The sequence below is a fragment of the Sorex fumeus genome, unplaced genomic scaffold, assembly GCF_029834395.1.
Source record: "Sorex fumeus unplaced genomic scaffold, SorFum_2.1 ptg000014l, whole genome shotgun sequence".
In the NCBI taxonomy this organism is placed as follows: domain Eukaryota; kingdom Metazoa; phylum Chordata; class Mammalia; order Eulipotyphla; family Soricidae; genus Sorex; species Sorex fumeus.
The window spans coordinates 10,940,525-10,954,305 of NW_026606071.1; the positions used below are offsets into that span (position 1 = coordinate 10,940,525).

A 13,781-nucleotide genomic window follows, 5' to 3' on the forward strand; every position below is an offset into this window, starting at 1 on the left:
TTTCAAACTGTTATTTCACTGTTCTCTATTGAGTTGGAAAATTCTATTGCTGATTTGAATAATGTAAATAACACATCTTTTTCTGAAGACTCTATAATTGGATTAGTAAAATTAATATTTAATTAATGCATTATATGATGGTGGCAAAAATCCAGGCATTAAATTTGTGTCTTAGTCTTATGTTCACACAGAAACATTACGATATATAAACACTTTTTTTTAGGCTGATAGATTTTTGTAGACACTTGCTGCTACAGAAGTAATCACTCTGACTTATTGATTTTCAATGATAATTCCTTGCAGTAATGCCAGACACTAAAGGCAGTTTATCTCATCTAAAAATCTAAAAGTTTATAGACATTTGTTTACTGATCATTTCTGCCATTTGGTAGATATTATTGATCTGAATTTGACATTATTTCATAAAGTTTCTCAGTGAGGAAATTTAGAATAACAATAAAAATAAATACACTATGGACTCCCTCTATACAGCTTTGGTTTTAAAGTTGTCAAGGTTGAAGCACAGTAAAATATTAAGCATGTAGGATAAAATTACAGCCTACAGGGTTTAGTTCATAGCTGAAAAACCTGGAACACACTATTTCATGCAGGAGCCCTGGACTCTATCCTTGGCACCACATGTTTTCTGAGTAACCTTCAAAGAAAGATGAATTGCCCCTAAGTTCTTCCAGAGTAGCCCTCAAGCACCACTGGATGCGTTCATCCCCAAAATGTTACAACATAGCATTTATTACAAATTAAAATTGAACTCAGTAAAAATTCAAAATCAGGACTGGAAGTATAGTCCAGAATGTGAGTTTCTTGCCTTGTCAGTGGCTGACTTGGTTCAGTCACCAGAACATCATATGGTCCTCTGAGCATTGACAGAAATGATTCCTAATCACAGAGGCAAGAGTAAGCCCTGAACACTATTGGGCGTGGCCCAAAGCCATCCTTAGGCCCTCCCGTTGATCATCGATTTGCTCGAGCGGGCCCAGTAACGTCTCCATTGGAGACTTTGTTGTTACTGTGTCTGGCATATCGAATACTCTCGGTAGCTTGCCGGGCTCTCCGAGAGGGGCGGAGGAATCAAACTCAGGTCGGCCATGTTGGCTGCGTGCAAGGCAGACACCCTGCCCGCTCTGCTATCGCTCCAGCCCTAAAGCCATCCTTAACAGGACTAAAAACCAAACAAAACATTATAGATGCATACCTATTATTTTTTTTAATGCATATACATTGAAAAGGAATCAAGAATTTCTGTATATGTTTCCAAATACCATTGTATCAAATTGCTATCACATTTATGGCTTTAATAACACAACTGTATCCTCTCTGAGTAATAAAATCTTGAGTTCCTAAAGAATTTTATTGCTATACAGGCAAATTTAGTTTTTCTTTTTCTTTTATTGTTTTTGTATGCTTTTTCTGCTGTTTTATTAGGTTTTTTACATTTTAGCATATTTTCATTTTTTATAATTTTTCAATTAAAGACGAGTGGTTTACAAAGTTGTTAGTAGTTAGAGCATATAATATTTCAACCTCCACCCTATCACCAGCAAGTTAGTTTCTTCATAAGGATTTCAAGGTAAAACACTTTAATTTGCTCTTCTGAAATGTAAAGTTTTATGGCTTATATTTCCCCCTTTATTCATAATCAAAGACAGCTGTACAACATCATCAAGTTTCTACTTCTATTATCATGTCTTCTGTATTTTTAATCATGACCTTTCCTCATGTAAGGACATATATGTAATTCTATCAGAAATAAACATATAATCCAGAATTTCTATGTGGAATGGAACTACAGTGAATATTTCAAGGACATAAAAACTGGAAAAAATTCTCGAGAGGACTTGGTCCAGTCAGTGATTCAGTAAGTTGTCATATATTCTGTATTACCTGTCTAATACTCCTAAATTAAAATCTTTTGACATATGAGGTAATAACACTACATATAGATATATCTTTAAATTCATATACATATCTATTTATATGAAATAGATGCACTGTAGCACTGACCTCCCTTGTTCATCCATTTGCTAGAGCGGGTACCAGTAATGTCTTCATTGTGAGACTTGTTACTGTTTTTGGCATATCAAATACACCACAGGGAACTTACCAGGCTCTGTCATGCGGGTGGTATATGCTCAGTAGCTTTCCAGGCTCTCCGAGAGAGACAGAGGAATTCAACCCAAGTCAGCCATATGAAAGGTAAACGCTCAACCTAATCTGCTGTGCTTCACTCCAGTCCCATATGAAATAGATATCTTGAATAAATATATTAAACGTTGGACAAAACGTGTTAATATTTTTGTAAAATCATAACTGTTTTGTTTAGTCAAGTATGAATGAAAACTAGTGATTATTTTATTGTCAGACATTTTGATTTTTATTTATTAACTTATTTATTTTTATTATTACTTTGACATAATTCTAATCTTTACACTGCTATTACAGAAGAACTAGCTAATTTGGGGGTCTTTGAGATCAGCACATAATAATACCAGGTCAACAATAACTTAATTATATCCTGTATATATCCTGTGTTATAGGGTGTTTTATTTAAGGGCTCTTTATTTAACAGCTCATGAAGGTACATCTGCAGGCTAAAGAAATCCCAGAAAAAGGAAGCTCAGAAGCAATTGAATTTTGATTCTCCTTTCCATTTTGACACTTATTCCCTCTGCTGTCTCGCTGTTCAGGCCACTTGGGTGTACCACCTGGCACTTGAGCAGACTTTTTAGTCTCTTGGCTGCTCTTGGCTACTCTGCATTAATGTCATCTCCTCGACATTTCTGTTGTTTACCAATATTATTGTTTTTCTGCATTATCTGTTTAGTTGGAACTTTTTTTCCCCACCATCTCCTTGCTCTTATCCACAGGTTGAAGCAGTGACCAATGTTTGTATTTACAACTTAACCCTGCCCATAATGACCTTAGATATTTCTGCTATTTGACAGTGAAACTTTGTGTAAGTCAAATTTTAAATGACCAACATAGTCATTTAGATTATATTCTCCCAATTTAATTATCCCACTTTACTATTAATTATGTTCAATGTTATGTCATTTGGAGTTTCAATCGATTTACATGAGAAAAAAAAGTCTGACATTTGATGAAAGGTTACCAGAGATTCCCAAATTTGTCTTACCATTCCCATTAAAGAATAAAAATTATTCAGCATGCCCTTTAAAATCAACCTTTTTTAAGTGAACAAATTCAATGTTTTCCAAAGTAGTATGTGGGGCTATTAGGACCTTCATGGTTTATTCAGACCCTACAGTGTGGTGATATTTCCCACTTTGGGAAATAATGCTCTTGGAAACATTCATCATAAAATCACAATATTACAAGAGAAAAAATACGTAAATTACCATTAAAAACACAAATCAGTACATAAGTTCCAAATGCATCAGTTATAGAAAGTACACAAAATTTAAGAGAACACTCATGATGAGTGTGGCATGACGATTATATGCATGTGAAACTAACTTTAACAGTATTGTAAGTCACAGAACCTCAGGCAATAAAGAAAAATTTGAAATGTAATTTAAGGTAACATACCCTAGTACTTAGAGAAGTCTGACACTTCTATACTATTAATTGAACAATTTATTTATTGTAAGTCAAAATAAAAAACAGGTTATAGGCAAAACTATGATTTCAGAAAATTTGAAAAATAATGATAAATGTAAATAAAGGATATAAAACTGTGTAATAGAAAACAATCTTAATCTTGGATTTATGATAATGAACTAAAAGTTGGTTTCTAAAATCTGTGTTAATCTTTATTTGGAATCTCAGAATAACCTAGTAAAGTAAAGTAAAGGCCCTCCCGTTGATCGTCGATTTGCTCGAGCGGGCCCAGTAACGTCTCCATTGGAGACTTTGTTGTTACTGTGTCTGGCATATCGAATACTCTCGGTAGCTTGCCGGGCTCTCGAGAGGGGCGGAGGAATCGAACTCGGGTCGGCCATGTTGGCTATGTGCAAGGCAGAAGCCCTACCCGCTGTGCTATTGCTCCAGAATAACCTGGTGAAGATAAATGGCCTGTTAATTTATCCCTTGAAAGTTCAACCAAATCACAATTTATCTCAGTGTAATTTGCTGTCCCACGCGTTTATGAATAATTTAGTGGTTGTTGCATTTATTATAATGTTCAGAATACATTTTATTTTATTCTCACAAATTTGAGATTTTATTTTATTTTATTTATTAATTTTTCTCACTAATAAGAGATCATGAATTACCTGCTCATTTTATGCTCACTTCTCTTTATTTAAGATGCAGCTTATACAAGGAAATGACATTTAGAGTTACCATCATAGTGTAAGAAACATATTTTGAATGTGAATGAATAAACTATAAATAAAAAGTATTTTCATTTATGGAAGTTTTGTAGATGGAACTCAGCGTGTGCACATGTGTTCTACACAAGAGCCACACATATGTTCTCTAAAATGCAGGTTGTTTCATTGTGTTACTATTACAAGGGAACCAAATGAAATATTTTATAATGAGCAAGAAGAAGTATGAGGACTCTTAAAAAATCTGCATTTCCACACCACCTAGAGTATGGTTACAAGTTCTGCTGACTCTGGTCCTTAATCCATTACATCAATCCATTAATCATGCATTTTTAAGAGAATGATAGTTCTATAAATGTATTTTTCTTTAAAATGCTAAAATAAATACATGTTCGATTTTTAAAATTACAGTTCTGTATCATTTAACAACCCAGAGGCAATCCTTAGCTGTAAAGTGATTTCGAATTTTGTGGGAATGTCATTGGAAATAATTCAACCCTATGTGACACAGGCTGGAGCGATAGCACAGCAGGTAGGGCATTTGCCTTGCACATGGCTGGCCTGGCAGAGCCAGGTTCGATTCCTCTGCCCCTCTAAGAGAGCCTGGCAAGCTACCGAGAGTGTCTTGCCTGCACGGCAAAGCCTGGCAAGATACCCGTGACGTATTTGGTGTGCCAAACACAGTAACAATGAGTCTCACAATGGAGACATTACTGGGTCCACTCAAGCAAATCGAAGAACAACAGGAGGACAGTGACAGTGACTAAATGACACAATGAGTTAGAATGGTTGAATAACATGACCTACGCAGAGTGCCAGACAGTCCTCAATTAATTGTTAATTTAAACATTAAAAGACACATGACTGTACTGTTGCTATAAGTGTTAGAAAAGAAAATGGTAACTGATAAAATGGGACAATTCAAACAAGCTTTTTCTCTGATATTATAGGTGACCTAGGACAGTTTAAGCGTTCAGATCTTTGATTGACCTTTGTGAGAGCTCCTCACCTTGGAAATCAATCATCAAGTCTCTATAATTGCTTCTGTCTGAATGCAAATAATCAGATAAAAACTTCAGAGACATAGCTAAGTATTCACTACAAGATCTTTGTTAAATTATGAAAATAATTGCAATTGCATGCTAAAATGTTATAGCAAAATCTTTTAGAAAATATGTTGAAAATTTCAGGTTCTCAGGACGGATAGAGAAAGAACCACCAGGATGACAACTGGTATGTTTATTCAAACCATAATAGGTTTTGACAAAATTCAGTCTAAGATTCAATTAACATAATTATTCTTTTATTCAGTCATTTTAGCATAGCAGAGGAATTTCTGGACCCATTCTAATGAAAGTTAAAATCATTATGTCTCTGTACTTTTCAAATATAAGATCCAAAATTCAATCTTAAATTAGCCTGAAAATTTACAGTGCTGTACATGAGAGAAAACAAAAACAATATATTCTACTAGATGAATGAGATAATGGAATCAACTGAAACTTTATAATAACTATCATTAAAATATTTTATTAAATGCAGCAAATGAGGATTCAAGAACTAAATTAAAGCCCAAACAGAATATATAGAGAGTTGCTTATCTCAGAGAATATACGCACACATATACATATATATATATACACACACATATATATATATTTGCTTATCTCACAAAAGAGCATGCATGTCTGCATATCATAGATTATAGCTTGGACAAGGAACTTCCTAACAATTGAATGTTCTACTATTAAAGGAAAAATGCTTGGAAATGGCAACATTTTTAAGAAAAAATATCTACTCTATTTAATCCTTACCCAGACATAAATGGGTTAAGGGATCCAACAAATGATTTAAAAACTTCATACATAAACATTAATCTTAGGCATAGAAATAGACATTGCATTTTTAATGTAAATTTTTCCTATATTTTGTTCTAAAAATATTGTTTTCATCTAGATACTCTCACTTTTTACAGTACTTTAGATTTGATTACCAACAAATATAATAATCTAGTGTCTGTTGCTTTACAAAAGGAATGTCTCTGACACATTCCATAGTTGAAATATTTTATCTTTACTTTTCACAGTAGCTGTCACCTAAATATTATTGCTCATCCATTGTAATTGAAAATTTAACAAAAATATATCATATTTAAAATGGGGCCTTTCAGAAAACACATAGACGATTGTTTACATATAATATTCTAATAACTAGTTATCTATGGAAATGTCAATAGTATTAAAAATGAAATACCTACAATGGTATGACTAAACCACTGACATAATAAATATTTTAAGAAATATTATGAACAATTGATCAGTTATATAGTTCCGTAGGTAGGTCATTTGCCTTTCATGCAGCTGTCCTGATTCCAACCCTGACTACATGGTCCCTCAGTTCCGAACAGGAGTGATCCCTGAGCGCAGAGAGAGAGGTAACTCCTGAAAATTGCTGAGTCTGAGGGCTGAAGGATAGCACAACGGTAGGGCGTTTGCCTTACAAGTGGCCGTCATGGCCGACTCAAGTTCGATTCCTCTGCCCCTCTCAGAGAGCCTGGCAAGCTACCGAGAGTATCTCGCCTGCACGGCAGATGCTGGCAAGCTACCCATGACGTATTCAATATGCCAAACACAGTAACAACAAGTTTCATGATGGAGATGTTACTGGGCCCGCTCAAGCAAATCGTGAACAACGGGAGGACCGTGACCCAAAGCCAAATAAATGAAATAAAAATTAAATGTTTTGTCCATCATTATTCATAGCATAAGTGTCTGGAGAGATAGTATGGTAAGGGCCTTTGCTTTGCATGCAACCAACTGGGCTAGAAGCCTGGCACCCCATATGGTGTACTGAGTACCACTATGAGAACCCTGAGCACAAAGCCAGGAATAAGCTATAAGAATCACCAGGTGTGACCACCCAAAAACTATAAATATATATATATGTGTGTGTGTGTGTGTATACATATATACACACACAAATCACAAGGTAAAATTTACATTTTCTATTTTGTCTTTTTATAATACCATTCAAAGCAGTAACAGGTATTATAGCTAATGTCATTAACACTGAAGCTGTCTGATCCTTATTTAATCTGCAGTGTTATATTTTTAAAATATTACATTGGTATAAAAAAATCCTATTCCAGAAAGTTAGACTAACCCTATTGAAAGTAAACCTACTACTTTAACTAGGTACTTATAATTTACACGATAATTGTAATGTTCAGATTGGTGGTATTCTGTTAGATTGCAATGAAGCTTTATGAGCAGCTATAATGAACTTCTACTGATACTAATTATGCACCTTTGGGGAATCAATCTTACAATTGCTAACCATGTTTGTTCTCTTGGAGATATATGAGACTGAATAGATTAATGTCCCGGAAGTGGATCCCACGCCTCCACGTGAGCCTCCTGCAGCCGGAAGTGGGTCCCGTGCCGCCCCGTGAGCCTTCTGTGGCCGGAAGTGGGTCCCATCGCCACCCCGTGAGCTCCTGCGGCCGGAAGAGGCGACCTCAGTGCCACCGCCGCCATGGCCCAGTACAAGGGGGCAGCTAGCGAGGCGGGCCGTGCCATGCACCTCATGAAAAAGAGGGAGAAGCAGCGCGAACAGATGGAGCAGATGAAGCAGCGCATCACAGAGGAGAATATCATGAAGGCCAATATCGACAAGAAGTTCTCAGCGCACTACGATGCTGTGGAGGCCGAGCTCAAGTCCAGCACTGTGGGCCTCGTCACCCTCAATGACATGAAGGCCAAGCAGGAAGCGTTGGTAAAGGAGCGGGAGAAGCAGCTGGCCAAGAAGGAGCAGTCAAAGGAGCTGCAGCTGAAACTGGAAAAGCTTCGAGAGAAGGAGCGGAAGAAGGAGGCCAAAAGGAAGATCTCCAGCCTCTCCTTTACCCTGGAGGATGAGGAGGAAGCTGGAGAGGAGGATGAGGACGGGGTGGCCCTGTACGATGAGGAACTAGAAAGAGAGGGGCCTACCAAGAAAAGGAAGCTGGGGAAGAATCCAGATGTGGATACAAGCTTCTTGCCTGACCGAGACCGTGAGGAGGAGGAGAACCGGCTCCGGGAGGAGCTGCGGCAGGAGTGGGAAGCCAAGCAGGAGAAGATCAAGAGTGAGGAGATTGAAATCACCTTCAGTTACTGGGATGGCTCCGGCCATCGGCGCACGGTTAAGATGAAGAAGGGGAACACGGTGCAGCAGTTCCTGCAGAAAGCGCTGGAAATCCTGCGCAAGGACTTCAGTGAGCTCAGGTCTGCGGGGGTGGAGCAGCTCATGTACATCAAGGAAGATCTCATCATCCCTCACCACCACACCTTCTATGACTTCATTGTCACCAAGGCACGGGGGAAGAGCGGGCCGCTCTTTAATTTCGACGTTCATGACGATGTTCGACTGCTCAGTGATGCCACGGTGGAGAAGGATGAGTCGCACGCAGGCAAGGTGGTGCTGAGGAGCTGGTATGAGAAAAACAAGCACATCTTCCCCGCCAGCCGCTGGGAGCCCTACGATCCTGAGAAGAAGTGGGACAAGTACACCATCCGGTGAGTAAGGAGGCCGTGTGGGGTGCCACCAATTCCAGAACTCTGGGTGCCTGGGTGCCCTCGTGATGTGCTCTTCAAAGGAGTCAGGCCTCTCCCAGCTCCATGCCCCATCTGTGGCTACTTACTTGTCCCCCAGTGAAGCAGCTTCTCAAGAGCTGAGCACCCATGCCAGTATTCATGGCAAAAGGTCTTTTGTATTGTGCTTGAGTTCCCCTGGTGTCCTTGAAATAAACTGCACATTGGGGACCCCTGGATTGAGATTGACTGGGAAGGCCCAGAGGGGTTTCCAGTAATCCTTCTCCAGCCTTGGGTCAAAAAAGGGAGCAGAGGATCCTTCTGGAGGGCAGTGGGGTGAGAAGGTTCAGGTCTGTTTCCCCAAAAAATCTCTTCAGCTATTTTATCCTCTATATCCCTATTGGTTAAGGGTGGTCCTGAAACAGCTATCTGCCAGGAGAGACACACTCTCCTGGAAGCATGCCTTTAAGCCTGCCACTGCCGCATACATACCTAGCGGGGGGGCCCCTTGCCTGTCTTTTCAGCCTTTCTACAACAAGCTTTTCTACTTCATCTCAGGTGTCCCATGAGAAGAGGTCCTCAGTAGTAACTCCAGGAGCCACATCAAGGATAGTGCTCCAAATCTTAGATGCCCTATCCTCAGAAAATTCTAGCCCCCGGCTTTTTAACAGATAACGTAAAGCTTTCAAACCTGGGTGAGGCACCTTTTGAATGGAGTGGCCCATGATATTTAGTGGGGTTGAGAAGGTCAGGATAGATGATGGTTCCACTAAAATACCACTGAGACAGAGGAAAGAACACAGGGGTCAAAAAGACACACAGCAAGAATGAGGCAAGATGCCAAAAAAGATAGATACTAGGCACCTCATAGATGAGGGAAGAAGCAAAAACAAAAGTGGGAACTACCGAAACACACCTGTCTCAAGGAGAACTCTCTGATAGTTTACCTAACTATCAGGGGACAGAGTTTGAGCTCCCGTTCATTCCCCTACCTGAATTACCAGCTGGGTATCTCCAATGCAGTCACCTATTTTACTGCATGGATTTGGGTCAATCAGGGGGTCATACCTTGCTCCAGCGATGTCTGTGCTGTCCATATACACACTGTGCCTGTTCAGGCACCAGATGTTGGGGTCTTGGCCAGTCAACCCTGACACTCTGGAGTATGATCACCCTGGTCACTGGACTTACTCCATGTAGGAGAGGGAGTGGGAAGGGGAGAAGCCTCTGCCCTGGCCCTCCATGCGCTCACAGACTCCTGCCACCAACAAGAAAAAAACACATGGACGGGGAAAAGCTGGTGGTCAATCAGCAATCTGTTTATTAGCTCTCACACAGGGTATTTTATACATAACATTTCAGGGAGCAATCCATGTGTATCACATTTACCTTGTCAGGCTCAATACAGATGTTAGTTAATGATTTGCATCTCCCATTTTCAGGGCCAGGTGTATTAGCTCAGGAAGATGGTATTACATCCCTCATCCTCAACCAGAGTTCCTGCATGTGTGGAATAAACCCCTGGGCCCCTGAAAACAGGACCAGCGCTTTCCCTCAGGGCAGGGCATCTAGTTAAAGTCTCAATCCGGTTACTGAGACCCCAACAGATTAAAGGTTTACACAGCCAAACAAACCATAGTATATGTGATGTGGGAAAAATAAGTGGTTGCGAGAAGTGACATGCAGAGGTCGTTCTTTCTGATCGTTATAAATTATTTCATTCATTTCTTACTAGATATGTGAAAGCCACACAATATAACATTTTATCCAAACTAACTCAGTCTCTCATTGGTTCAAGGTATCTAGATATGCAAAGGTGAATGATGCTTAAAGTTCCTTTGTCAGTCATAATTTATTTTCTCCAAAGTTTGGGAAAAAGATTGCCACTTAAGATAATAAGTTGATGAGAATTGTACACTTGTCCAATGTCAATACATTTAAAAGATCATGGCATATGCACATGATCTTTTTCTCTACTTCATTAGTTTCTTTATACTCTAGAAAGTAATTCCTAGATTATTTTCTTTCTGAGGTTCTAATAAGGTAGCTGATTTTGTGTTCTCTAGTATCAAAGACAAAATCACAATAGAAAGTATGAATGCATAGAACTATTATTTAAACTACAATAGTAATATTTCAGAATTAATATCAAAATGGTTATATATCATATAATTCTCACATTTTTCTTGTATTCTGTAGGATAGCAGCATTGGGTTTGTTCTTTCAGCCTTCCCACAGGGAACTTAGTTTACCTTAAAGAATTGTCCTTTCTGTATGAACACAGGAAGACAGTTAATATTATGGTTTGTAACTTAGGAGATGATTGACTCCAATAACATTTACTCCTGGGCATCTGCTCTTTTGACTCAGTTGCCCTTAGTTCCTAACACCCCAAAAGCAGGGTCCCGATGAGGGACTTAATGGACCCAGGGCAGGCTGTGAGCTACCCTGGCATCGAAATGGGCCAGGCCAAAGCGCCACAATACTCAACTATAAACTGAGAGCATTACCATATACAAATGCTGTCATGTTCCAAAAGTAATGATGACACTAAGGACCCTGCTGGGGTTAGGAAGACTAACCTGGCCTGAGGACTGTGATCTGGAATATACAGTGAGATGTCCTCAGGAAGAACTAAACTTTAAGTTGATGTATCTCTTACTGTGCTCATACAGAATGACATTGCTAGAAATATTAGAAGTAGATTTACTAAAACTATTTAAATGGATTATTTGCACGTGGCCAGACCTGGCCTATCTGGCCGACCCAGGTTCGATTCCTCCCCCCTCTCAGAGAGCCTGGCAAGCAACCGAGAGTATCTCACCTGCATGGCAAACCTGGCAAACTACTCGTGATGTATTTTATATGCAACACATAGTAACAACAAGTCTCACAATGGAGACGGTACTGGACCCGCTCGAGCAAATAGATGAACAACGGGAGGACAGTGCTACAGTGCAACTAGCTCAAGAAAGAAGAAAAAAGAAAGTGACACACCCTGGATGGGTGCCACCCTTAATGGGATCCTAGTAATCCAGAGTAATCTCTTTAGATGAGATTTTATCCTTGAGTTAATCTCCTGGAGGAGTGGTCTTACCCCTCTTTGTTGATTTGTTAATGTTCTACCCACCTTTGTGTCACCACCCTATGTGATTGCAATATGAACTAAGACTGTAAGAGGGGAGGGGGAGAGAGTCAGAATCCAGGGAGCAGAGTCAGAAGTGAGAGTGGGTCAGGCTTTATAGAGAGAGGCAGAAAGGCTCCAGAGAGAGGAACAGGGCTCCAGAGAGAGGAACAGAAGCACTCCAGAGAGAGAGGCAGAAGGGCTCCAGAGAGAGAGAGAGAGAGAGAGATCAGAAGAGACCAGAGAAGAGACTACAGAGACAGAGTCAGAAATAGACAGACAGAAGAGAGCACAGGGCACACATAAAAGCAGAGCACAAAGGAGAAGCCATCCCGATCCATTCCATACACATGTGTTGTCGGTGGCTTGAGAGCACCGAATGCAAATGGAGAGAGAGAGAGAGAGAGAGAGAGAGAGAGAGAGAGAGAGAGAGAGAGAGAGTGTTGCTGCCCGGAGAGCCCACCGCGCATGCGAAAGGTATTTTTTAGAGTTTTCTTTTTCTATTCACTTTCCTCACTACTTATTTTATGTTTTGTTTTTCAGGGGACCATACCTGGTGATGCTCATAGCTACTAATGGCTCTACACTCAGGGACCACTCCTGATGCTGCACAGGAGACCATATGAGGTGTGGGGAATCAAATCTGGGTTGACTGTATGCAAGGCAAATATCTCTTCTACTGTACTGTCTCTGGCCCTTCTTTACCACTGCTTCTCTCTCTCTCTCTCTCTCTCTCTCTATATATATATATATATATATATATATTAGTCACCATTATTTTAAAAACTGTTCATAAGAGAGCAAGGTTTCAACACTAATCCCACCTCCTGGTTCCCTTCCCTAAACCAAAATCCCCTGGTTCTTTCCCACCCCTCTGCCTGCCTCCTTAGCAGGCATATAACAAGTTCATTTCCTATTACTCTGACAAAACTTAAATGCATGTGAAATGATGTTATCAGAAAATAAATCAATAAAAGTCAATTTGTGATGACTAATTGCTATACGATTTTAATCTATTTAATAAAGAACTGAAAATCTTTTAATACAATATAATATATAGTCTAACACATTTCAACAAATAATTTTTAAACTGTGGCATCCGAAATATATTGCACTAACTTTCATTATGCACTTATCATTTCTAATGATTATTTCCCTCAACTCATCCCTCAACTCATCTAACTAGCTGAAATGATCTACAAACTACCTACCTTTAAGAGTGGCACGAAGATCAGGAACCATGCATAGGAAGTATGAGCATATAAACATCTCAAAGAATTTAAAATTACATGATTTTTAAACTTAGCAACTACAAGAGACAGAGTATATAAATTGGTGCCAAATATTGTTTGGAGAGTTCTCTACTATTATTTTTCAAAATGCTCACATTTATTACCCCATTGTTTCAAAAAGTTGTATAGTATTCTTTCTATACTTAAAAAATAATGTGTTTCTTTTCCCTTTCCTTCAGGCAGTTTTTGGTAACATCTCTTAAATTTGACATTTTTGTTGGCTCTTAGGTAATAATCTGTTAGTATGTTAATATGAGGTTCAAATTGCAGTAAGCATAATTGTGCATATATACACATATGTAAATATGGCTTTTCCTGCATACACACATATACTTACATGAAGGGTGTTACTTGGATATAAATTTTTAGAGGGTTGTTCTGCAGGCTGGTAAAAAAGAGTTTTCTAAAAGGCAAGACACTTAGACAAGAGCAAAGTTTTATAGAGTCCACTGATCAGAGAGTTCTCCCAGCACAGTCTTGCTGGACAGCC

The 13,781-nt window shown here is 39.1% G+C and overlaps 1 protein-coding gene across 1 annotated transcript; it reads left to right on the forward strand.

Annotated features, from left to right (window-relative positions):
* Positions 1–7,838: 7,838 nt before the first annotated feature.
* On the forward strand, positions 7,839–8,872 carry LOC130021035 (protein FAM50A-like). Its single transcript, XM_056111786.1, has one exon. It carries the CDS (start codon positions 7,845–7,847, stop codon positions 8,862–8,864), a length of 1,020 nt encoding a protein of 339 aa, XP_055967761.1. The 5' UTR covers positions 7,839–7,844; the 3' UTR covers positions 8,865–8,872.
* Positions 8,873–13,781: the final 4,909 nt, after the last annotated feature.